Source organism: Phodopus roborovskii, unplaced genomic scaffold (assembly GCF_943737965.1).
Source record: "Phodopus roborovskii unplaced genomic scaffold, PHOROB, whole genome shotgun sequence".
NCBI classification, from domain to species: domain Eukaryota; kingdom Metazoa; phylum Chordata; class Mammalia; order Rodentia; family Cricetidae; genus Phodopus; species Phodopus roborovskii.
Window position 1 is genome coordinate 6,185,276 of NW_026126546.1, and position 25,407 is coordinate 6,210,682.

Here is a 25,407-nt window from a genome sequence, read left to right on the forward strand (position 1 = left end):
CCTCTCCGGATACCAACAGAACGTCCATTGTAGAAAATGCTTTGCATTTTAAGGATGTCAGCAACCTAAGTTCATGTGCCCTGTCTCTACAGTTGTTGTGGATGGTTTGCCATCTGAAAGCACCTCAAGTTCTTATCCAGGCCCTGTGTCTGTTTCTGACATGTCTCTGCTTCATGCATTGGGTCCAGTGCAAACCTGGCTGGGACAAGAGCTCGAGAAATGTGGCATTGATGCCATGATTTATTCGCGGTATATCCTTAGTCTTCTGCTACATGACAGCTATGACTATGACCTTCAGGAACAGGTATTGATGTGTGTTAAGTGCTTTGTGACATTTGATGGCTGTACCTAGTTACATTCTGTTTTTGTGATAAAAAATACCCCCAACAGTAGTTTAACTTGAGAGAAAGTTTATTTGGCTCAGAAATTCAGATTATGGTTCATAATGACAGGGTGGTGTCAGTTGCAGGAGCTGGAGAGAACTGGTCTCGTTATATCCAGTCAAGATCAGAGTGCAATGAATGCATGCCTGCTAGTGCTCAGCTTGCCCTGTCCATTCTATACAGTCTAGGATACCCCGCTCAGGGAATGATGCCACCCATAATAAAAATGGGTCTTCTCGAATCAAGTCAAGCAAGACAATCCCTCACACATTCTCAGAGGTGCCTTAACCTAGGCAGTCCCACACAGGTGTGCCTTTAGGCTTGCCTCTTAGGTATCAAGTACTCACTTGGTATTTGCATATTCTTTTTTTTTTTTTTTTTTTTTTTTTTTTTGAGATGGAGGGGCACATGTGCCACAACATTTGTGTGGAGATCAAATGACAACTTGTAGGAGTTGATTCTCTTTCTACCTTGTAGGTTCCAGGCATTGAACTCTAGTTGTTAGGTTTCACAGCAGGCACCTTTACCTCTAAACCATCTCACTAACACTGTGTGTGTATGTACATTCTTAAGGATTTAAATTTTTTTTAATTTTATGCTTGTGTGGATATGTGTGCACCATGTGTGTGGCTGGTGCCTATGGACATCAAAAACTTGGATGCGCAGTTGTAAGCCATCATGTGGTTACTGGGAACTGAACTTGAATTCTTGGCAAGAGCAGCAAGTGCTCTTAGCTACTGGGCCATCTCTTCAGCCCCATAGTTGTATATTCTTAAGACTTCAAGTACTCCAAGTCAGAAATAGTCATTGTGTAGTATGAGGAATTTGTGAAAACTCCTGTCAGTAACAAGATTGTAGTAGAATATCACTATCTGGTCGAGTTATTAACCTCATAGACTTTCTCCTGGTTGCTTACATCCTGATATGGACTTTGTGTATCATCTGTACTGGGAATACATTGATGACCTGCTACCTTTGCATACCACTGCCCTCAGTGTTGATTTCTACTCTTAGGAAAGTTAGTCACATGTCTATTTTATTTCCTTTTGTTCCTAGGTAAATATTGTATTTATCTGAAAAAATAATGTTAAGGCAAATCACTACCCTTAAAAGTCCTGTCAAGCCCATACCTTTACCCGATGTCATTGTGTGTCACTTTTAAGTCTGTCATTACATTTTATTTGATGTGGGTGTTGAGTTTAAAGTCAGAAACAAGTCAAATGTTGGTTCTCAAAAACAAACAAACAAACAAAACAAAACAAAAAACAAAATCCCCAATCTAACCTTATTGTCCAAGAACTGCTGTTAGTCTCCTCCGGAGAGATATCTTCCCAAGTGCAAGAAGGGCTCTAGGTACCCCTATATACAAACTTTGCATACAGTCTTGTAGTTTTTAAAAATTACTAGTCCAAAGAAAGTGGTATTTAAAAAAAAAAGTGGTATTTTGTAATTTTGTTTTAAATCATTGTTACTAACATTGATAACAGAAACAAGCTTTTATTGACTAGAATCTTCTAAACCCACAAAAGAAAGCAAAACCCTTAGAATCCAGTAAATAATATAGAGACTTTCTCTGATGCTCCTAATATTTTCATACATTACTGGTCTAGAGCCTGTTTTGGCTGGTGTTGGCATCCTTGAGCTGGGATCATCTGTACTTTTCTGGCTACTAGTTTGCTTATTGCCCTGGCTAGGAACAAATAAAGTTTGTCTTGTGTTTTTTTTTTTTTTTTTTTTGTTTGTTTTCATCTTTTGTTTTATTTTGATATCCCAGGCTAACCTTGAATCAGAACTGATATAACTGATATATGCCTCAGTTGTCCAAGTGTTGGGAATACACATACCAACATATCTAGCTCAAGGAAAAGTTCTGAAGGGATTGAAAACCTCTTAATCAGTGAGCGGTGGTGGCACACACCTTCAGTCCTAGCACTTGGGAGGCAGGGATAGGCCAATCTCTATGCATTTAAGGCCAGCCTGGTCTACAAAGTGAGTTCTAGGACAGCCAGGACTGTTCCACAGACAAACCCTGTCTTGAACCCCCTCAGTCCCCCACCGCCTCAAAAAGAGAAAAGAAAGAAAAGCTCATAATTAACAAATGTGTTATTTTGGGGTCAGCCTTTTAATTTATTGATGTCTCTCTAGAAAATGTAAAATTGAGTCTTGAAAGGCAAGAAGATAGTTTCTCTATAAACATGGAAGAATTGTCTTTCCAGAAATGAGGAAGTTTTTCATAGCTACATCAGTTCACTGGGAATGTGTTGTTTTCAGTAAGACTTTTAACTTCTCGTTTTTTAGAGTTGTTTATTAGGAGTCTCAATCTAGAAGACTTAATCAACAGCAATATATTTCCCAAGGCAAGGTATTTATGTACCAAGTGCTGTACGATGTAGAGGGTAAAGTATAGATGTAGTCAAAGGAGAGTGTATATATACACATGACTCTGACACGCTTGGTCAAGTGTTCTCTGGTTTCTTATTCATTGAGGTTCTGGTTTATTGCTTAAGACAAAACAGATAAAAGCTGGGGAAAGCACATTATGTCTGGAGTTATAAGGAGGATTTATATGCAAATTGGCAGCCCCAAAGTACTATTGGGGGCATTGTGTGTATATGTGCATGTTCAAAAGTGTGTGAGTACCAACAGAGACCTGTGACATCAGATGATTTTTCCAATGACTCTCACTTTAGTTATTGTGACATGGATCATGCCAACTGCAGCTCATCTCGTGTGCTTGCCTCTCTGTTTCTGCCTCCTAAGTGCTAAGATTATAGTTGGCTACCATGCCTGGCCAGCTTTTTACATAGGTTGTAGGAATCCAAACTCTGCCCTTCACACTTGTATAGCAAGTGCCTTATCTATTGAACATCTCCCCAGTCATCAAAAACACTTTTCTTTTTAGTGTTGCTAAGGCAGAGGATACCTTGGCTTGTGGGCAAATAAAAAGTGATTCTTGTTTTTGTTAAATTTATTTTCATTATGTTTTATTTATGTGTATATGGGCACATTTGTGCAGGTGCTTTTGGAGGCATTTTAGATTCTCCTGAGCTAGAGATATAGGCAATTTGTGAGCCATTCAATATAGGCGATAGGAACCAAACTGGGATCCTCCTAAGGTCAGCCAGTGCTCTTAACCCCTATCCTGCAGTTGTCAACCCCCTGTGAAGGTGGCAGAATGAATGTGTGTTTAAAATTACAACTACCCATGGAGCTAGAGAGACAGCTCAGTGGTTAAGAGTACTAACTGCTCTTCCAGTGGACCCAGGTTCAATTCCCAGCACCCACATGGCAGCTCACAGCTGTTGCTCTAGTTCCAGGAGATCTGACATCTTCACACCAAAGCACATAAAATATATTTAAATAAATTAGTTTTAAAAATCAGAACTACCCATTAGGTGTATAATTACTTTGTAGGAGCATGTAGTGTTAATGGAAAATGTTAAAATAGGAGAAATGTATGTGAGGGATGTGCAAGTCAGAGCAGCAACTGTGCTAATGGTGATGGCTTGAGCTTGGGTCCAGACGAACTGATTTTTCTTTTAGAGACATGGTCTTATGTAGCCTCGCCTGGCTTGAGCTCACTGTATAACCAAGGATTACCTTGATCTTCTGGTTCTCCTGCCTCTACCTACAAGTGCTAAGATTAAGTTGTGCACCACCATGCCCAATCCATGTTATGCTAGGCAAGCAATCAGCTGAACTACATCTGTGGCTCCTTTGTTTACATTTTTAAAAAATTGTTTTTAGTCGTGTGTGTGTGTGTGTGTGTGTGTGTGTGTGTGTGTTTGTTTGCGTTGTGAATATGGATGCCTGAAGAGGTTAGAGGTGTCAGATCCTCTGGAATTGGAGCTACATGTGGTTGTGAGCCACCTGATGTCGGTGCTAGGAATAGAACTCATGGCCTCTGGAAGAGCAGTAATGGGTTTTTAATCTCACTGAACCATTTCTCCAGCCTGTTTACATTTTTTGGGCACGTGTTTTAAAAATATTTTCGTGGAACAAAAGTCTTGATAATATATATTGCATTTTGAAGATTCAGTTTCTGCTTTTTACTTACATGTTATAGCATAATACATGCCTAACACAGTATTGGGCTCAGAGACAACTAAGTATGGGTCCCTAAACGGTATTTGACAGTTTGAAGAGAAACAAAACACTAGGTTGTCTGAGTCTGGGGACAGGGATACCAGGTGACCATGTGTGGGCTGGGGAATGTTGTAAGTGATGGAGCTGTGAGCTGAGAGCAAGTAGAAGATGCCGAAGATCCCGCTATGGTGTGGATTTGTAGTTTAATCATAGAGACAGGAAACTAGCATTCCACCAGCCATCAGTGTAGAGTTACATGGTAGTGGGGAATGCAGACTTTGGGTTACTGAAGTCAGGGGCCACTGAGGAGACATCCACTATTGGGGAAAGTTGTAGAGGTTAGAAGTGGGTCTAGCTGCTGTGAAAAATCCATTTGTTTGGAGTTTCCTGGGGGTTTTTTTTTTTTTTTTTTTTTGTATTGTTTTGTTTTGTTTTTCTAGCAACAGGTATTAGTTCTTAGCAGTGAGATGAGAGGTTAGTGGATTATCAGACATCTTAGTTTCTGCCATAGTTTCCATTCGTAAGTGCCTAAAGAGTCCATCCTGAACTGGCTTGAGGTTGCACGTCCAGAAGTAGGGCTGGCCCTTGCTTGGTTTGATTCCAAGCTGCAATGTCACTGGGCTCTCTCTCCTCTGCTTCTCTGACTGCCTTCGCCTTTCAACTTGGTTTTGACCTAGCTCCTCATAGGGGTAGAGGGTGATGACACTGGGTATCAAGACATTCTCACACACCATGCAGAACCCAGAGTGTTCATTTCTGACTGGTCTCATGCCTCTCTCTTGAGCGCAGATCCTTAAAGGCGAGCCCTGCCACTTTGCCTTCAGCCACCTGGGGCCTGAAGTGGGGCAAAGATGTGAAGATGCAGGAACTATTTCAAGAATGGGGGTCGGTGGGGTGTGCTTTTGAGGCTATATCTTGTCATCCCCAGCTGATTCCACATTGTCCTTACTCTACTTCCTAGTCTGCTTCCCAGATGCTAGGAGATAAGAAGCTTCCCATTGCTATGCTCTTCTACCATGTTTTCTACCTTGCCATGTGGTATAAAAACCCTGAAACTAGCTGGGCGGTGGTGGCACATGCCTTTAATCCCAGCACTTAGGCAGGTCTGAGTTTGAGGCCAACCTGGTTTACAGATTGAGTTCTAGGACAGCCAGGGCCACACAGAGAAATCCTGTCTTGAAAAACAGCCTACTATGAACTGAAATCTCTCATACTGTGAGCCAAAGTAATCTTTCCCCCTTTCAGGTTTTTTCCCTCTGTGTGTGTGTGTGTGTGTGTGTGTGTGTGTGTGTGTGTGTGTTGTCACAGCAACAGAAAGCTCACTGATGCATACTTGTTATCTTTTTATCTGTACCCAGCTAAGAGTTGACTGGCTGACACTGAATAAGATCAAGTATGTTTTTTCAAAGCCCTGATCTGGAAGGCAGAACACAATTATCAAGTACCAAAAGCAGATGAGGCAGAAGAGCTCCCCAGGTGACCGTCCATTTATTAGCAGCTGCTTTTCTAGACACACTACTGAGGTGACATAAGGTTAGGGCTTTGATTGACTTCCTCATTCTGTCTTCTTTCAAAAAGGAGATTGGAAACTGGAGAAAGAAAAAGAACATGGTATTCTAAAATACAGCTGGTGTCACTGCTGTCTGCTGCTAAGCACCCACCCCTGCCTCCCACATCTTCTTGTTAACAGCCTCCTGAGGAACAGAAGCCCAGTGAGTCTGAATGAGACTGTGTTCCCCTTCTCCCCCAGCACACACACTACCACCCACTTCAGGCCCCAGGTGGCTGAAGGCAAAGTGGCAGGGCTCGCCTTTAAGGATCTGCGCTCAAGAGAGAGGCATGAGACCAGTCAGAAATGAACACTCTGGGTTCTGCATGGTGTGTGAGAACGTCTTGATACCCAGTGTCATCACCCTCTACCCCTATGAGGAGCTAGGTCAAAACCAAGTTGAAAGGCGAAGGCAGTCAGAGAAGCAGAGGAGAGAGAGCCCAGTGACATTGCAGCTTGGAATCAAACCAAGCAAGGGCCAGCCCTACTTCTGGACGTGCAACTGAGTGACTTCCCCTCAAGCCAGTTCAGCATGAACTCAGCAGTCAGGGACATTTACTTTCATTATAAAATAAAACTATTTGGGGTATTTTTTATACTATACTGTTTTAAGAATCTGATGATTAGTTCAGTGATTTTAATAAAATGTTGACTAATACAAAACAAAAATATGGAATGGGAGAGCGCTCTTGAAATAAGTGGAAAGAATAGAATGTAAAATGTGTATGCGATGTGCTGTATTTTTGTGTAGCTTTTGTTACAGGTTTGGTGTTCCCCAGTGAGTTGAACCTAAAGAGGGTGAATAGCTAGCTCAGATGTCTGGATGATAAATCATACTAAACTGCTTCCCTGCTTCTACAGCAGACCAGTCTGTTAATAGGCAGCCAAGAAGAAAAACTCGGTTTTGTAAATAACCTTCTAGGTAAACTTTGGGCTCTCTGATTAATGCCAGAATTTGACAGTATCTGTGTGATGACATTATCAAAAATAAACTACATAAGATCTTCTTATGAGTGACCATTAATAGGACAGTTAAGAAGAAAAGGCATCCAGATTAGAAAGAAGTAAAACTATTTCTAGTCAGATGTGACATAATCTTATTGAAACAGATGGCTGTTAAAGGATGAATATTCAGACTGGGGGAAGGGAGAATAGTTGGTGCTAGGGATATATTTCCGTGGTAGTGCATTTGCCTAGTTTATGGAGGTCCTGGTTCATCCCCAGGACTATAAAAACAAAACAGAGTGGGGAGAGGGAGAAGTGTGGAGGGGGTCACTCTAAGGGAATGAAGACAGTTCCATGTACAGCAGTTTCAAAAAAAATATTAGAGTACATTCAGCAGAAGTGTGAGACTTTTGTAGGAAAGCGATAAATGTTCAAAGACCTCAAAACCTGAATAAATGGGGAAATGTGTTCATGATGAACAAATTTGGTATCATTAAAATGGCAGTACTCTCCAAACTTATCTGTAAACTCACCGTTCATCATCAGAACCCTGCCACCTTTATATTGCAAAGGTTGACATGCTGATCCTGAAGTTAATATGAGAAACTCATGAGATACACAGTAGCCCAAATTTCTTGGGAACAACAAACAAAAAGATAGTATCTTTTGAGGACTTCACGTCCCAATTTCAGATTTTCCTACAAGGCTCTGAAATGACAGTTTAGTCCTGGCTTATGACTAGGAGTCCAAGTCAGCTGAAACCAAGAGTCCAGACATGAACCTTTCCATCTGTGGTCAGGTGGTTTCCAACAATGTGGAAAGAACAGTCTTTTGGCAGATGGTTCTGGGCCCTTGGGTACCAGACAGAGAATGAAGCTCTGCTCATTTCAGCAGCACATACAATAAAATTGGAGCAATGACCCCTACACAGGGATGGATGGCATACAGATTCACAAAGCATTCTGTTTTTTTTTTTTTTTTTTAAATGATACTAAAATAAAGAATGAAGCTTAGCTTCTGCCTCCTACCATATTGAAAAGTTAACTCATAATGGACCAGATACTTGAATATAAGGGTAAAAACTTGGGTTAGGCAGTGGTTGCTTAGATATGAGGCAAAAGCGTAAGAATTCAGAGGCTGTATAAATTAGCAAGACCTTGCTGCAAGTAAAACTGTTGGCACTTCAGATAACACCATCATGGAGGTGAGGAGGTGAGTCATGTTCTAAAAGATGCACAGGTAGTTGGATTAGGAGCTCTTGCAGCTCAGCCCTGAGAAAGGCCCTGTGCTACATCTGTCACAGACAGTACAGAGATGACATTCAGTCAGTCTACAGGAAGGGGCTTAGCATTATTAGAGGGTGGGTACAGCAAAGAATACAAAACAGTTACAGATGCTGGTAAGGTGTGATTGTATAGCAGCTGTTTTGGAAAACAGTCTAGTAGTTCTTCAGATGTTAAACACAGTTCAAATGTGGTCCAGCACATACATACATACATATATAATACATCTTCTATTTATACCAAAAGCATTGAAAATTGGTGTCTATGCCACCAATATTTGAGTGTCTATAGCAGTGTGGCTGCTAGCCAAAAGATGGGAATAGCTCAAACATCTATCTGTGGATGAATGGACAAACAAAACACACTCCACCCATATTAATATTTATGTTAATTACTATCAATATTAATTTGGTCATAAACAGGAATAAAACACTGATCCATGTTATTACATTATGGATGAGTGTTGGAAAACTAAGCCCAATTGACAGCATCACATAACCCCATTGTTCCTATCTGCACAGGCAGGACTATATGTGAATGGAAAGTGCTCACAGGCAGAGTTTCTTTTTAGATTGAAGGAAGTATTTAAAGTTAAATAGGGATGCCTGTTATGTAGCCTTGTGGATACACACACACACACAGACATAACAAAAACCTAAATGATGTAAAAGCAAAGGGTGGTATTTGCAGGCCCTTGGTTCTATTTCTAGTACCAAGATTAAACAAAAGTTTTACAATGTGTGAATTATGTCTGTATTAACACCTAACCTTAAAAGGTGGTGTGCATGGTGTGTGTGGGTGTATAGTTAGACTTAGTACTTATTTATGTGTGTGTGTGTGCTTGGAGGCAAGCATGCGTGTGTGGGAAACCTCAGCACAACTTGCAGAAGTCGGTTCTCCTTCCATGTGTCTAACGTAGGCTGTCAGGTTCAGCAGCAGTTTCTTTACCTGATGAACCATCTCACTTTTTTTGTTTCTGAGACAGTCCTACTATGTGGTCCAAGATGCCCTGAAGCTCATGATGCTCTTGCCTCAGCTTCCTAAGTACTGAGATTACAGATGCGTGGCTTCTAAGATGTCATATCTTATATATGTCTTGCCTGATTTGTGTCTTTCAGAAATGGTGAAAAACTCACTTTAACAACTGAGTATCTGTGATTAATTTGTTTTGTTTTTTTGCAATGGTATTATTATTTTACCCAGGCTAGCCTGGAACTCCTGGGTTCAAGTCATCCTCCTGCCTCAGTCATTTGAATATCGGGACCACAGCCCTTCATGACTATGCTTGGCTTGGCTTGTTGGTTTTCATGGGTAGAAATGCTAACTTTGAACTCTAATCAGTCAAATACTACCCTCCTCCCAAAGAATTAGTCATCTTTGGCAGAGAGATGGAATCTAGGACCTCTATGCTAGAGCCCTGCAGGTATAGCCCCCACCTACAAAGCCCACTCTCACTAGTATAGATATATTACACAGATTCGTTACTGAATTAGATTTAAAATTTCACCAGTAAAAATTTCAGAAATTGTTTCCTATATTATTTCCTTAAATTAGCTATTATTTTAACCTTCAACTATTTTTAGTCAGACTTTTTTTTTTTTTTTAAATAAATTTATGTGCATTGACGTGAAGATGTTCGATCCCCTGGAACTGGAGTTACAGACAGTTGTGAGCTGCCATGTGGTTGCTGGGAATTGAACCCCAGGACTTCTGAAAGAATAGCCATTGTCTTAACTACTGAACCATTTCTCCAACCCCTAGTCAGACTCTTTGCAGAGCATATTTTCTATGCCTTGTGAAGCCCACTGTTTCTTCTGCATAATTTGCCCCCCTCAACTGGCCAGACTTCTGGTCAGTGTATATAGTTTGGCATTAGTGACCATTTCTCCTTGGAAACCTTTATTTAGCTCCCAGACCAAGAAGAGAAGCTGCCTCTTCAGCATTTCCTTAGTGATTGCCATCCCAGAATGCTTGGCTCACTTACTTCTTCCTGCTAGACTGTACATCCCAACAAGTGGAGATTATGTTGTGTTCTGTGTTACAGCCTAGTGCCAAAGGGAAAACCTTCTGGTAGGATGGCTCTTTCTCTATGTATACACAAAGGCCTGCCAGACAGGAAGCCTGAGGATGTTGCCAGGTACCAGGTTCAGATTTGAGATCCACAGGCTGCCTCTTCTGTCAACTTCCAAGCTTTGAGTGTAAAGCTTTTTTTGACTTTTGAGTATGATTCATAAGACAGTATAAATGATAAAAATCTTGTTTTGTTTCTTGCAATTGTATTCATAGCATTTCTTAGATGTTAGAGAGAGAGAGAGAGAGAGACTAAAATAAGATCATATTGTAGTTAACTACTATAGTATCATAGTATTCCATGCTAGTCCACTTCAAATTCCTTTAGTAACTGTCCTGTGCCATGTAAGCATGAATCATGACTTATTTAGCCATGTTCTCCTATTTGGCATTTAGGTTGTCTCTCCGTATTTGCTATTATTGATGATGATACAGGAAACATAGTTTGCTAAATCTTTTTTTTTTTTTTTTTTTTTTTGGTTTTGTTTTGTTTTTCAAGACAGGGTTTCCCTGTATTGCTTTGGAGCCTGTCCTGGAACTAGCTCTATAGACCACAGAGATCCTCTTGCCTCTGCCTCCTGAGTGCTGGGGCTAAAGGCATGCTTCACCAATGCCTGGCTCTGTTTGCTAAATCTTTTACATTAGTGATTATTTCCTCAGGAATTTCCAGGAAGACTTATTGGATCCAAAGTACATGCTTAAGATGTTTGACATAGGCTGTCAAATTGTGCTTCAAAAAGACTGCATGTCTTTGTGAGTTTGCTGTTTGTACAGCCTGCTGAGTGCATGTCACCACTGTTGAGCTATAGTAGATTTCAGGGTACTGATGCTCATTAACAGGAAAGCTAATCTCAGCCAATATAGACTTAAGCTCCATCCATTTCCAATAATTTACAAGTAACTCTGTGTGCTTCTTTTTTATTTTTTTATTGTATGTGTATGTGTATTTGTATGGGTGTTTTCCTGCATGTATGTCTGTGTACCACATGCATGCCTGATACTTACAGAGGCCAGAGGAAGGTATTGGGTCACCTGGAACTGGAGTTACAGAGAGTTGTGAGCTGCCATGTGGGTGCTGGGAATCAAACCCAGGTCCTCCAGAAGAGCAGCCAGTGCTGTTTACTAATGAGTCATCTTTCTGCCTCACATTTATTTATTTATTTTTTTTTTTTTAAATATAGTGTGAACCACAGGAGCCTGAAGCATTTTCTCTGTCTTGAAGAAGCTTTGAGTCAACATTGTTAGGGCTGGAGACAGACACAGTCTGTCTCCAGAAGATATCATGGATAAGAAGTGTTGGGTCTCAGACGTAGTTCAGCTAGGCAGTCAATAAGTGGAAACACTGGTCATTCTCATTTGACCACCAGCATTGTTTTATTGGAAAATGGAAATAACATTATTCACCCAAAAAAATGAATTCTGAAAACATGGTCAGCAAATGACTATTACAGGTTCTGAGTGTGAGAGGCACACAGACGTCATCCACTTCCACTCATATTGGCAGCATAAAGAGTCATTTCTGTTTTGGAGCAAAGTGAAAATGGGGTTGGCAGTTGATAGTTTGCATTTTGCTCTTAAAAAGATGGTTGGAATTTATAGTTGTGTGATGGGAGAGGTCATTCTGTATGTTTCTCATACTGGCTAATAATAAAGCACTGTTGGCCAATAGGAAAGGAAGATAGGAGGGACTAGGAGACAAGAAGGAAATAGGAAGTAGTAAGGAGGAGTCAAGATGGAGAGTCTGGAGAAAGCAGTATGCTGCCGGCTCCCCGGTAAGAGAAATACATAGATCATCAGAAATGGGTTAATAATTAAGGCAGAGCTAGCCGATAAGAAACAAGTAACAGGGCCAACAGCATTGTATCAAATACAGAGTCTCTGTGCATTATTTGGGGCTGGTGCGGCAGCAGGACAAGACCAGCGGCGGCAGGCAGAAAAACCCGTACTCGTTACAGTTGTGGGTCTTTTCCTTCTATATCCCATGTCCTTCATTTGCTTTTCTCTATTTCCTGAGACCAGTACTCTTCTGAATAGTAACTTCATTCAGTCATTATCTGCTCTGTCTAGTCATTTTACATCTTGCGTTTCTACTCTTTTAATCACTTTATCAAATAAAAGGCTTTGCAAGCAAAACAGACCAGCAGCAAAGTGATGGAAAGTAATTCCATAAGTCTCTGCTTTAGAGAAAGAGTTAAGTAAACATACATTGGGTTATTGTATAGCCAAAGAGTTTGTATAGTGGGCAATGAATGGTCAGATACAAAGTTATGCAGGTCCTGCTATGCCTTTTTAAGTACCCTTTAAAAGGACATGGGAAAACTAACCGAGGCATGCTCAGGTTTTCTTGTTTTTACTGAGTGGCAATACAGTGGCTGGTGTCCCCCTCCCTCCTTTTTGCTTTTGAAATTGACTTTAGATTTTTAAACTGGCATATGTAAGCCAGGGGAAATAAACTGGCAATCCCTGTAAAATGCCTTATATCTATTGGGTGTAAAGATACAGTAAGGTAGAGAAATAGGGATTTAACCATTTACCTGATAAGCTGTAAAACTGTACCATAACTTGAGTATGCACCTAAAAGCAGAAATTAAAGGAGACATTTAGTGTGTAGTAGAGTTTATATTGGTTTTCAGTTGCATTTCTGTTGACGCATGAGTTGACTTGTTTGCCAGTTGGCATGTCTTACCACTGCAAGTGCTCAGGTTCTTGAGAAGATGGATAATCTTAGCAGACTCCATTAAGTTTCAGGTTCTTAGATGCTCATCTTGAGTATTTGATAGGAAATGTGCATGTAAGCAGTTGTGTGCAGGGCTCCTTAAACTGATTCTACAGTCTTAGTCATCTAACCTGGTATAATCTCATTGCAGGAGAATGACATCTTGGGCTGGGAGAAAGGAGCTTATAAGAAATGGGGAAGGAGTAAGAAGAAGTGTTCAGATCTAACACTAGAGGAAATGAAAAAACAGGCTGCTGTCCAGTGTCTGCGCTCTGCTTCTGATGAAGTAAGTTTGTTTTCCAATGCTTAAGGGGAGGGGGTGCTCCTAGACGTTTATACAACAATAATGACAAAAACAATCTAAAAATAAACTCATCTCACTATTGAGAGGTGGACATTTTTATTTTATAAACTTTTTCATGTCTTGGGATTTTATTTTGTTTGTTTTTGCTTTTTGTTTGTTTCCTTTTGAGACAGGGTCCCATTATGTAGCCCTGGTTGGTCTGGAACTCGATATATAGTCCAGGCTGGCCTCAAACTCACAGAGATCTGCCTTTCTCTAATTCCTGAGTGCTGGGATTAAAGGTGTGATCACCATGCATGCCTTATATTTTGTTTTATAAAATATATTTTTGCTAGCATTCTAATTAATGAATAGTTTTAAATTGAGTGTACTCAGTGAGAGAGAGCTCAGCTACTGAGCTATATCCCAAACTTGTGTGTTTAAAAAAAAATTTCATCCTGTTGTTATTTTTTAATTATATTTCATGAAATAATATTCCAACAGTCTTACAATACTGTTGGTCACTGCTAGATAGTTGATTTACTCTTGATTTTCTGCTGTGTTGTCTGGAATATAGTGCAGATGGTGCCTTGTGTTTTATGTGTGCTTATTTTGGATATATTCATACAAGTGGGCTAGTACTTCTTATGCCTTGAGTACCATATTTGTTTATGATTTAGATCTTTTTGCTTTCTTTGTTAGAAAATTAGCTTATTTTTAAGCTTCTTATATAAAATACATTCTACCCTAAATTTGCTTTAGAAAGTGATCATCTGTTTAAATACTACCAAATCTTTGTCACTTACTCTTATGATGAAATCTCTGAAATTGTAACTACTTGAAACGATTTTGTGGTGAGATGGTAAAGTTCTTTTTTTGTTTTTTGAGACGAGGTTTCTCTGACTTTGGAAGCTGTCCTGAAACTAGCTCTTGTAGACCAGGCTGGCCTCAGAATCAGAGATCTGCCTGCCTCTGCCTCCCGAGTGCTGGGCTTAAAGGCGTGCACCACCAATGCTCGGCTTGAGATGGTACAGTTTTTAAATGCCGTCACAATGGAAGGTTGAATTGAGAGGGTTCCAACTTCCAGAGTTTCTTCCTGAACCAAGGGGTATAATGCTGTGATGGCCAGTTTGCTTCATCTGTGACCTGTGGAGTTTACTCATCTGGCTGCATCTATTGCAAGTTAGTCCTTGTCTTCCTCTTGCTTCATGTTAGTCCTTGTCTCGATCCTTACTGTCCTCTCGTCCCCATCTCCCACTGTGTTTTCAGCCAATACACAATTGTCTGTGAAACTTGTTTTCCTGGCTGCGTGGCCTCCATACTTGTGTATCACCCTGTGTCACAACCTCAACCCTAGATTTCCACTGTTAATTTGACTGTGTTCTTTGGAGCAAAGGGCGGTTTGCTCTTTTACTTTATTTTATTTTATTTTATTTACCTTAGAGTGCCTATCAGGCTGAATTCTGAATATAGATGCTATTGAATGTCTCTAGAAATTGTTGAGAACCCTCCTGTCATGGGAATTCTCTTCCTAGCTCTTTTTCTCTCCTCCTTTCCTTTGACTTTTTAATTCCAGATTGTCCGAAGTTACTGCTCATGCACCACATCCACTGGCGATGGGAATTTAAAAGCTGCAGCTTCTGTGGATAGTACTAGTTACTTCATAGTTACTTCTCTCTTGTAATCGAGGTACTGGCAGTAGCACTTTTAGGAAGCATTTGCTAAGGTTTTAGGGATTACAGTCAATCATGGTGGCAAAGGCATGGTGTTGGATAGATTGTCTGGGGTCAGGAGAACTTGAAGCATAGTTTGTTAGCTTTTGGAGGGTCAGGATGCAGAGAGCTAGAGCAGAGGTTTGGCCAGGCTAGAAGCCTTCAAAGGCCTTCTCCTAGGCACCTTGTTCCAAAAACTCCATAACTTTGTAAAATAGTGTTGCTATCTAGGGAATCATGTTCATACATAAGAGCCCTGAGGCACTTTCCAGATCCAGTCCATAATATATGGCTTTCTATCGTGGGTACCTTTGCATTACTCAAAGCAAGAACATCATTCATCTTGTTTAACAAAAATAGGAATGTATCACTGAAGTTGTGGCCCTCAACTAGGAACTGTGAACACCAAATAATGCTATTGTCTCCATTGACTTAAAGTCTTCCCTTGCCTTTCTCCCCACTTAGGGATCTTTCCTTTCTTTGTGAATTCCAGTTCTCCGAATTAGCATAAATGTGGTAAAGAATGGCCCTTCCAGCCCCCAGCTCAGTATGACTGCTGCAGTATCCAACCATCCTATAGGTTGTGCATGTGTCCACCCCTGTTTTGATGAAGTGTGGTGATGGACAGACAGCAGAGGGAGATGGTGTGATTAGACAGTAACAGAAGAGGATTGATAAGGTGAATGGAGCTTATAAAGGAATCGTTGAGCACATTTCAGAAGTGGGAAGTGACTGTCTGTATGCTTTCCTCACATAGTAAAAAGTGACCTGGAACTAGGAACACTCAGCGCTCCAGTGCTGTCCCAGCCACTCCTGTCTGGAGCTTGGTCTTCTCTCCCTAGGTGCAAGAATGCATATATGAATGGGCTGTCTAGAGTCTTTGGCTTTTTGCCAAGGAACCGAAGGATTGGAGGGTTTGGAAAAGCTGATGATTCGGTATGACTTAAATAAATGATGATTATAGCTGTGGCTGCTGCCTAGAGACTGGATGGTGATGGGGCTGGGGGAAATCAGTGCAGAACCTGTGTGGAGGCTGGGGATCATGGGTTGGAGAGTATTCTTACTATAGTGCAACTGTCTGAGAAGGCAAAATGAAGCAGCAGCTGTTGCAGTGACCCTGTGGCAGATGGTAAGAGCTAGTCAGACTATTGAAGGCAAAGTTGACCAGATTGCATATAGGGTAGAGAAAAGGCGACCAGTCCAGGGGATGACAAAGGTCTGTGGTCTGAGCATCTTTGGGAGTGGAGTTTCCTATTTAAAGAGAAAGGAATCCCATCTGGGTGGGTGGAGGATGGAGAACTACTAGAGTGTAGCACCTCCTCAAGAGCAAGATGAGGCCCAGGTTTGGATGGCTGAGTGGCTTGTGGTCCTCATAAAATGCTTTCATGCTGCTCATGTAGCCTGGTGTTTTTCTCTCCAGAAAAGATGAGAAATTGAGGTTTCTGCAGAAATTCCTGATCTTTCAAATGTTTAAAAGTGAGGACCTGAGAAAGGAAACAAGTGGGAGAGGCTGTTCTAAAAGCCTACAAGTTCAGTGAGAAGAGAAGGAAACATAAACTAGGTCTGTATGGGTTACAATGTGGGGAGCAGGATGAGGGACAGTCATCCCACACTCCCAGAGCTGGAGCCTCTTGCCCTCTTCTTCCATCCTCACGCTTGCCTTTATTGCTTAGGATTACTTTGCATCTTCTTCATTTATTCATATAAATTTATTTATTCATATAAATAGCACCATTCTATATTTGTTTTGCAATTTTCTTTAAGTGTTTAAAATTTTGTATTTATAGCTATTCTGTCCTTTCTTAAATAGTTAATAGTTATTAGTAATTGTCACCTTTGGGATATTCTCTTACTGATCTATCTTCCAACCTTTCCATTGTATTACCCTCCTCCATATATTTTCTGTCTCTGTCTCTGTCTCTCTCTCTCTGTCTCTCTCTCTCTCTCTCTCTCTCTGTGTGTGTGTGTGTGTGTGTGTGTGTGTGTGTATGCGCACTATGTTTTGTTTTTTTTTTTTTTTAGATAGTATCCCACTGTGTAACTAGCTCTGGCTGTCCTGGAACTCTACCTGTTTCTGCCTCCCAAGTGCTGGGATTAAGGTGTTTTCCACGAAGCCCACAGGCTCTTATAAATCTTTGCAGCACCTTTTCTACCCTACATGCTGAGGCATTGGGTCACTAGATTGAGGTCTTACACTCTGGTATTTGACAAAAGCTATGGACCTGGCCAGGAAGAAATGTAAGCTTTTTTTTGTACAGTAATTTTCATGCACATTAGTGACCTTCCCCAGTAACACTTCATAGGTGACAATGTCTGCTCCAGCCAGGCATGGTGGGTAATATCTGTAATCACAGCATTTGGGGAGCTGAGGCAGGAAGCTAAGCTGGGCTACAGAATAAGACCTGCCTCAAATTATTTAAGCAAAATGTCTATTCCAAGTCCTACTTTGAAAACATGACCTTTCTTATTAAAGGGACAGTGTGATATTAATGAAAGTGTCCAAAAACCTCAACCCAGAACCTTCCAGGCTTCTGGTCTGAATCATCAGAGTTTAGATTTTACTGAAGGCACATGCATGTCCAAAGAGAAAAGAAATGGCCTAGTATCAATGGGATATTTTCCTGTCTGTTAAAAACAAAACCTGCTTATGTTTACAAGATGACATAAGGAAATAGGAATGTTAGAGAACTTAATTCAAGTTAAAATCTTTTTTTCTGTCTGTTGATGTCAGCATAGAACAATTAATAGCTCATCTGCCCTAATGCCTTGAAGGATGGTCGATGAGTTCTTGAGCCTTTGGGCAAGTGCAGCCTACACCCCAACACAATCATAGATTGCTTTGATTTTTGTATGGGTATTGTTACTCAAGGCACTCAGTTCTCAAGGATGAACTTTGTAGATGGCTGTCTTGTCGAAATGATAAATGGCTCACATCATTTTCCTACTGAAGACTGAAGCAAAACAGAGTTGCCTTTTTGTAAGCTGTGATTGTGGTTTTTATTGTTTGTTTTGCTTTTTGGTTGGGGTTTATGTTTGTTTTATTTTTTAGAAAGGGTTTCATTGTGTAGGCCAGGCCACCCTCAAACTGAGCATCCTCCAATGTCATCTTCCTGGTGGCTGGTATTACAAGCATGTGTCACCATGCTTGGCTGATGGTGTTCTTTTGTCATCACTTATGGCAGATAATGGTAACCTTTTTTTCGAGGTGGTGGGGAAGATAGTGCTGGACTGGAACCTAGGGCCCACATATACTAGGCAGGACTATACCAGTGACCTATGTGTTGCCCCAGACAGAACCTTTCCTCCTCGTCTGTCTTCTCTGCACCACCTCAGCAGGAGTCATTCTATGAACTAGACCTCTGTCCTCCCTGCATATGGCATGTATTCTTCCTGTGGGTTCGTCTCCTAATGTGTACCATTTCTAAAGAGCAGATGATGAAAGGGCTGGAGGTACTCTGGAGCTCCCCTTGTGTTCAAAGATGGGAACTGTTATCCTTGCTGTGGCCTTGGAGCAAAATGGCCTTTTGGTTTGGGGATTTAGAAATCTTTTACTATTTCTTGGCCCTGAAGGCAAGAGTTCGTGAGCACCTGCTCTGTGTTCTCAGTCTTCTCAATTGGTGCTCCCTTGATTCCTAGCTTACTACTGACAGTTCTGAATTTTATAAAGGTTTTTTTAAAACCTTCAGACATTAAAGCATGGAGCTGATCCTTCTGCTGTCACCAGTAGCCATTCTTTCGATACCTTACCTGAGTTTCTTTCCATTTCCTTTTCAGAAATTACAGATTCTAATCCATAAAAACTAAAGGAGACCCTGTAGAGTATGAGGCTGAAACTACTGCATTTGATTTCAGAGTTCTCTGGGAAATGCTGCTGGTCTTGTTTGTGGTTCCATGCAGCTGCAATGGGGTAACAATAATTCCTGTCTTCACAGGGCTAGTGCTTTAGCAGGCTGTGGAGTCAGGAATTGTCATTCTAAAAGCACATTTGTCCCCATTACTGATGTGTTTTCATTTGGGGGGAGTGCTAAGCAGCAAGTGCTGGATGACATGATTCACTTGTGGTATCAGAGTGAGGGGCTGTCCTCTAGCACTGATGTTCTGGAGAGACTGAAGACAGTCTGGTCTGTGAGGTATTTGGCTCCTTTGGGAGAAAGCACACAGAGGGTGATCCAGCAGCAGAAAAACAGAGCAAATAAGAGACAGGGCACTCTCTTAGATTCTAACCATGTCAGTAAAACGAAACAAACTTAATGGAAGGCTTAGAGTAATACGTTGTGGTACTAGGAGGAATAGAGGAATGAGGAAGTGGAGGGACCAGTATAGGGAGTCCAATAATCAGTCTCTGCAGGTGGGTGTTCCAGATGTGGAAACTGAGGCTGGGATAGGCCAGTATGGAGTATCGTAGTTTACTGTAGCTTTAGACCCACATCTCTTGGAGTTAGTTCACTGTGCCATGTTCAAATGGAAGTTAAAGATATACTTTCGTACTGGGTGTTCACCAGCAGGTAACCAGTCTCGCCCTCGGAAACTCTCCAGTCCAGTGAGTTCTCCATGAGAGAGTAGCTTAAGATGCTTAACACAGTTACAAAGCCTTGGTATGGAGAAGGCAGACCATGAGGAGATCAGGCCAGTCACCTCTCTCTGACTGATATAGCTTCAAATTGAGAGCACAGGAAGCATGGAGAGACAGAAGATGTCTGAGAGTTCTGGGGATGAGAAACAAGGAACAAAGGAAAACCTCCCAGAAGGAGCAGCACAGCAGCTGGAAGCCGTGAGCAGCCTCAGTTTACATCAGGGTATCAGATCTGACCTTGTTGTGCAGTCACCAGCAGAGGAGAGCAGAGGCACAGACCAAGCCAAGGAATCTGTGGAGAACAGCTTATTTTGTCTGCTAGAGGCAGCCTTGCTGTTGAACAGGGTGGGCCGACACTGGCAGCTCCCCAACAGCTTCTCAGATACGGCTCCAAATTCAGATCATCAGACACTGAAGGCAGTTTTGAAGGACAGCATGCAAAATTTAGAAATGATGCTTAAGTAGCCTGAGTGATATGGACTCTGATAGGTGCTTAAGTAGATGAGTTTGCTTAAGTAGGTGAGTGTTGAGAGAGAATTGGAGGTATTCTTGGGTCTAGAGAGCTAGAGCAATAAGCATATCCCTGAATTCCCATGTGTGTGGCAGGTAGGAATTGAGAGCCAGGTGTAGAGACCCCAAGCCCAAGTCTATCCCACTTAAGTCTGTTCCAAGAAAAGTAAGAGATACTGCGATACTTGTAGGAGGACAGGTCTTTATTCTCCATGTGACCTGCCTGGCATGCGGGCTGCCTGTACTACTTGCTTACTGGGTGAGGGTTCATTATTGTCCATTGAGTCCATTGAGTGTCCAGTCATGCTTCTAGGAGGTGCCTTCTAAGCAGTTCTGGAAACAGAACCATCCTGCATATTGCTCTCCTCTGTGCACTTAGAGTGCACTTGCTCTGCAGAGCACTTTCCACAAGTTTGGGACATTGGTGAATGAGTATGGTCACAGTGGGGAGAGACCAGGCAGAGTGCCATAGCAGAGCCACAGCATCTTCTCTCCACAGGTGCTCCTGTGGGATGTCTAACACACGGGTACACCCTAACCTCTGTTCCTTCTTAATGCGCTTTGGCTAAGTATTTTCCAATACTTCTGTGGATATGTTATACTACTAAAATACAAATATTAAAATTTTAATAGCTATATCATAGAGATGGAATTGAAATTTCTCAGTAACAGTTCTAAATAAACACTTTAGAATACTTGCCAGCATATAATGGTATAATTGCAGCTTTTTGATGCCTTTATGCTATTCATTTTACTATTAGGATATCATGATGGCCTAATGGTTATTAAAAATAATAACTAGAATGAGTTTATTCTCTGTAAAAATGTAAAAAAACTGTAAAAAATGTGTGGTAGTGTTGTATTTTTCTGTGTGTATGTATATATACATACCCACATGTAGGATAGCACAGTAGCTAAGGAAAGAAAACAGAAACCTGGTCAGTAAAGCTTGATATACACATAAAGTAAGGAGTAAGGCACTGTTTCTTATGCTGCTTGTATATGAAAACATAGGTATTTTATATATAAGTATATACACATATGCAAGAGTATATACATACATACACTCTGTGAATGGATGGTAGTTACAGGTATATTGCTTTCATGTGTAAGTAGTTGTGTGTCTGTGTAGTTTATACTAACTACAAGACAGCGTGTGTACCTTGCTCACAGGTTGTCGAGGCCATTCTTTAGGGGTGGGAAATGCTAGCCTATTTTAGAGGGTGAAAGGAATTTAGTAAGAAGTTCCCAGAGATACCATATTCTGCACTGGAGATAGCCCCGCATTTGCAAGCAGTGACAGAGACTTGCTGTACAAGATAGTATGCAGCGTGTCAGTTGACACCTGTGTTAGTTTCAGGATCCTGGAGAATGGACTATAATTGCCAGCCTCATTATTCCTTGACCATTAAGGTAAGCAGACCTCAATGGTGGAGTTATGCAGCCTATTCCTGTTGACCGTATTGTCTACCTGCTTTTCAAGGCTGTAAGTAAGAGACAGCTGTCCTCTGACCTGTTTTTTCCTTTCCCTCTTAAAGATGGGAAAATCTGTAGTAGACAGTAACTGTAGATATTTATTTACAGTTACCTTCCTATTTGTAACCTGTTTCTTGTAGCTAAAACTGTGTAGGGGGGGACTTTTTCTTTAGAACATCTGTCATACTTTGCTGAGTCATTTTGAGTTCAGCGAATGGGTGAAGTTTATTTTTAGCCGCTAGAGGCGAAGAGTAGAGAGAGGTACAGAGGCTCAGGCTGCTTGTGTGTGCAGCTGTCCAGTTGTGTCCTCTCAAAGAGACAAGATTCCAACCCATGAGTAAATCCAAAGGTTTTCAGACACACTCTCACTTTTCTGTCCATTGTACAGATTTTTCTTTTTCTTTCTTTCTTTTTTCCTTTCTTTCTTCCTTTCTTCCTTTCTTTCTTTCTTTTTGCAATAATAAATAAATAAATAAAATGAGAATTTGAAATAAGGGAAATATCCTGTGCCATGACTGTTTCTAGTGCACATTTTCTTTGGAGCCCCACTGATCCTCAGCTCCAGATCCTTTTGTGCCTTGTCTGTGTACACATGCCTGTGTAGCTTGTGGGAGTCCATTCTCTCTTTGCACTTAGTCGGTTCTGGGTATTGAACTCAGGTTGTCAGGCTTAGTGGCAAAAGCTTTTACATCAGCTGAATCGTCTTGCTGGCCCTCTTGCATGTCATTGTAGAAGTATAGTTGTGCCCGTCTCTTAGTATAACTTAGAGCTTCCTTATGCACTTTGTGCTCAAGTTGTGCAAATTCACTTTAAAAAGAAAAGAGAAGGAGAAGACAGGGAAGGAAGGAGGAAGAAGAGTACTTACTGTGTTTTCTTTAGACTGTAATTTCCTTTTTTTTGAGTTTGTACAAAACCATGATTACAAAGAGTCTTGGTGCTATTCTGTGGGTGACTGACTTTTGTCAGATGATGAACACTTTGATCTGCTTTGCTGAGCAAGACAGATGCTGTTCCGGGAGCTACATTCATATTGGCACATTGTATCAGTAAGTCCCACTTAATGTCCTTCATTAGTTAGATGCTTTATGCTAGGTTGGCTTTCCAAGTGGACTGTTTTTGGACTCTGGAATTCATTTAAGAATTGATACTGTATTCCTTTTGGAACATGAAAGACTGTGGTCCTCGGTATCAGCATAAAATGCCTGTCTTGTCTACACCTGGTGGTGAGCTGACTGTCTTCTGTCTCACACAGAGCTCTGGAATCGAGACTTTAGTAGAAGAACTCTGCTGCAGACTGAAAGACCTACAGAGTGAGCAAGGTGAGCATGCTGGGGCAACCACCACAGCCCTGCAGGTTACTTTGCAGTGTTGAGTGTGTCGCCAGGCTGATATTTATCATCACCCTCAGATCTGCAAGAGGTTTCAGTGAGGTCCTTAGTGGCCACATGGGAAAACCCTGCTCCCAAGGGAGGGCTGTGATCCACTGGTGTCCTCTCAGACATGAAGGAACCTCTGTCATCATTGAGTGGTTTGGATAGGCCAACTTGCCAGGCTCCTTCAATCACTTGGGTTCCTAAGTGCTTTGTGGGACCTCAGGAAGAGGCTGTATTTAGATTGAGGAACCTTTTCCTCTCCTTGTCAAGGTTACTGTGCAGCATACACTCTTGAAGCCTTCTGCTATGGGCACAGCGTGTTTTTAATTTAAGGCAGTATCTTGGACTAAACTGAATGGATAGTCTTTGTTTCTGTTGGCACTGAATGAAGCATGGCCTGTGCTTACTGACATGTTAAGTCACAGATCTAACTGTAGCGAGGAGTTTTCTTTACAGATTAGTATTAATCAGAATGAGGCAATACAAAGGCCTTGACTCAGACTTTTGTGAGAAAATATTTTTGGAATATAAACAGATGTTCACTCCTTCTGGTCTAATTAATAAGTAAAGAGGGAATGTCAGGCTCTCAGTTAAGAGCCTCCAGTGTGGCTTCGCTGATGAGATAAAGGACTGTCATTCAGCCTGCAGCCTGGTGCTTATGTGGGTTGGCCAGAGAGTGCCTTCTGGACACTCAGTACATCGGTGGTTTTTGAAGAAGCACGCTGGCACGGGCTTCTCTCTCTAAGCCATAAAATCTGTAGCATATAGCTGATTAAAATTACTTGAGAAATATGTTAGAGCATAGTGTTTTTTAACTGGATATATGATCATTTGTTTTTCTGAATTTTTGTTTTATAACAGAAGAGAAGATTCACAAAAAGTTAGAGGGGTCCCCCTCTCCAGAGGCAGAATTGTCCCCTACAGCAAAGGATCAAGTGGAAATGTATGTAAGACTGTACTCGGTATGAACTATGCATTGTTAAAACCAGAACTGTTAACTGCTGCATGGCTTCCATCTCTGTCATCTGTATGATTTCTTCATTTAGAAAATACATTGCACTTAGGTGCTTGCTACCGAGAGTGCAACAGTAAGTAAGGTGGTCTAGTTTGATATTATGTATCCAGTCGGTGTTTATGAGGTGGAGGAAACAGGGACTGCTGCTGTTTACTGAAGCCTCTTGTAGCACTTTGAAACTGACACACAGTCTTTGAGACAGCTATAAGGAATCATGATTATTTCTTGTACACAGACTAGAAAACTGGGCTTCCACTGCTCCCACACAAGACCTAACCAGACTTGTTTCCTGTATCTTTAGTTCTTCTGTTATAAGTGATTAACACTAAAATAATCTGTATTCTAAACAGACTTCCTTGCTATGCATTTTATTTTAATCTTCTAAATCTCTAATAAAGAAAAAAATTACATTTGTTTAGTTGTAAGTGTAACGTTCTCAGTAGAGGTCAAGAACAGTATAAAAACCCACAAAGCATTAATCAATTTAGTATCAATTACATGTTGAAGTGATAATATTCTCATAAGTCATTAGAATTAGTTTCACCAGTTTCCACATAGACTTCTAGTGTGACTGCTAGAATGTTGAAAATTATGAATGGAGTTAGAGAGATGACTCAGCAGTTAAGACCTCTTGCTGCTCTTCTAGTGGACCTGAGTTCAGTTCGCAGCACCCATGTCAAGTGGTACACAACCGACTCCAGGGGATCCAATGTTTTCTTCTGGCCTCCTTGGTCAATCCCACACACATGTGACATACACACACACACACACACACACACACACACACACACACACACACACACACACACAAATACATTTTATTTTAAAAAATAAAATTATGTATAAAGCTTGTAATAATTTGTACTGTACAGCTTTAATACAGACAGCCACATTCAGCACCTTTGTAACTATGGCCTTTGCCACGTAGTGTTGTCTCTAGAATAGTACACTCAGGAGCCAGCGTAGCTTTAGACATCCTTTGGGGATCCATTCTGCTCTCAAGTTTTCAGTAACTGCCAGCTTTTCTAGCAACTCAAAAGTATTTCCTCCTTTTTCATGGTCTCTTAAGCATGTCCAGGGGATTCCAGTCCAGTCAGGCTTCCATCCTGGAACACAGCATGTGTGTATTTTCAGGTCATACACCTCACATTATCCTCATTCATGAGCACTTGACTGTGACAGTCCCTACTATTCCTGAGAGCCTTCTTAAATGCCAAGCTCCATGCTGTTGCCCCAGTAATACAGCAGTAATACAGCAGGCGTGAGGACATGGAATAGGTGGTGTTCTGACTCATTTCTTGTAGTAATCCTTTATAGCTGCTCATGAGGTGGATGGAGACTCTTCTTATTCCTAATTTGAGCCACTGAGAGATTATGTAATAGGCTTAAAGGTGCATGGAAAGTAAGCAGTAAGGCCAGTTTTGATCTCAGGA

General features: G+C 41.2%; 1 protein-coding gene across 7 annotated transcripts in view; it reads left to right on the forward strand.

The window, feature by feature from the left end:
* The first annotated feature begins 58 nt into the window (after positions 1-58).
* The window catches only part of Kiaa0232 (KIAA0232 ortholog), a 42,244-nt gene continuing 16,895 nt past the window's right edge, over positions 59-25,407 (forward strand). For all 7 annotated transcript variants that reach the window (XM_051200248.1, XM_051200249.1, XM_051200250.1 and 4 more), the window contains exons 1-4: positions 59-304; positions 13,184-13,318; positions 22,839-22,905; positions 23,821-23,902. In XM_051200248.1, coding sequence (XP_051056205.1) covers positions 74-304; positions 13,184-13,318; positions 22,839-22,905; positions 23,821-23,902 — 515 coding nt within the window. In that variant the 5' untranslated portion in view covers positions 59-73. The remainder of the gene's footprint in view (positions 305-13,183; positions 13,319-22,838; positions 22,906-23,820; positions 23,903-25,407) is intronic.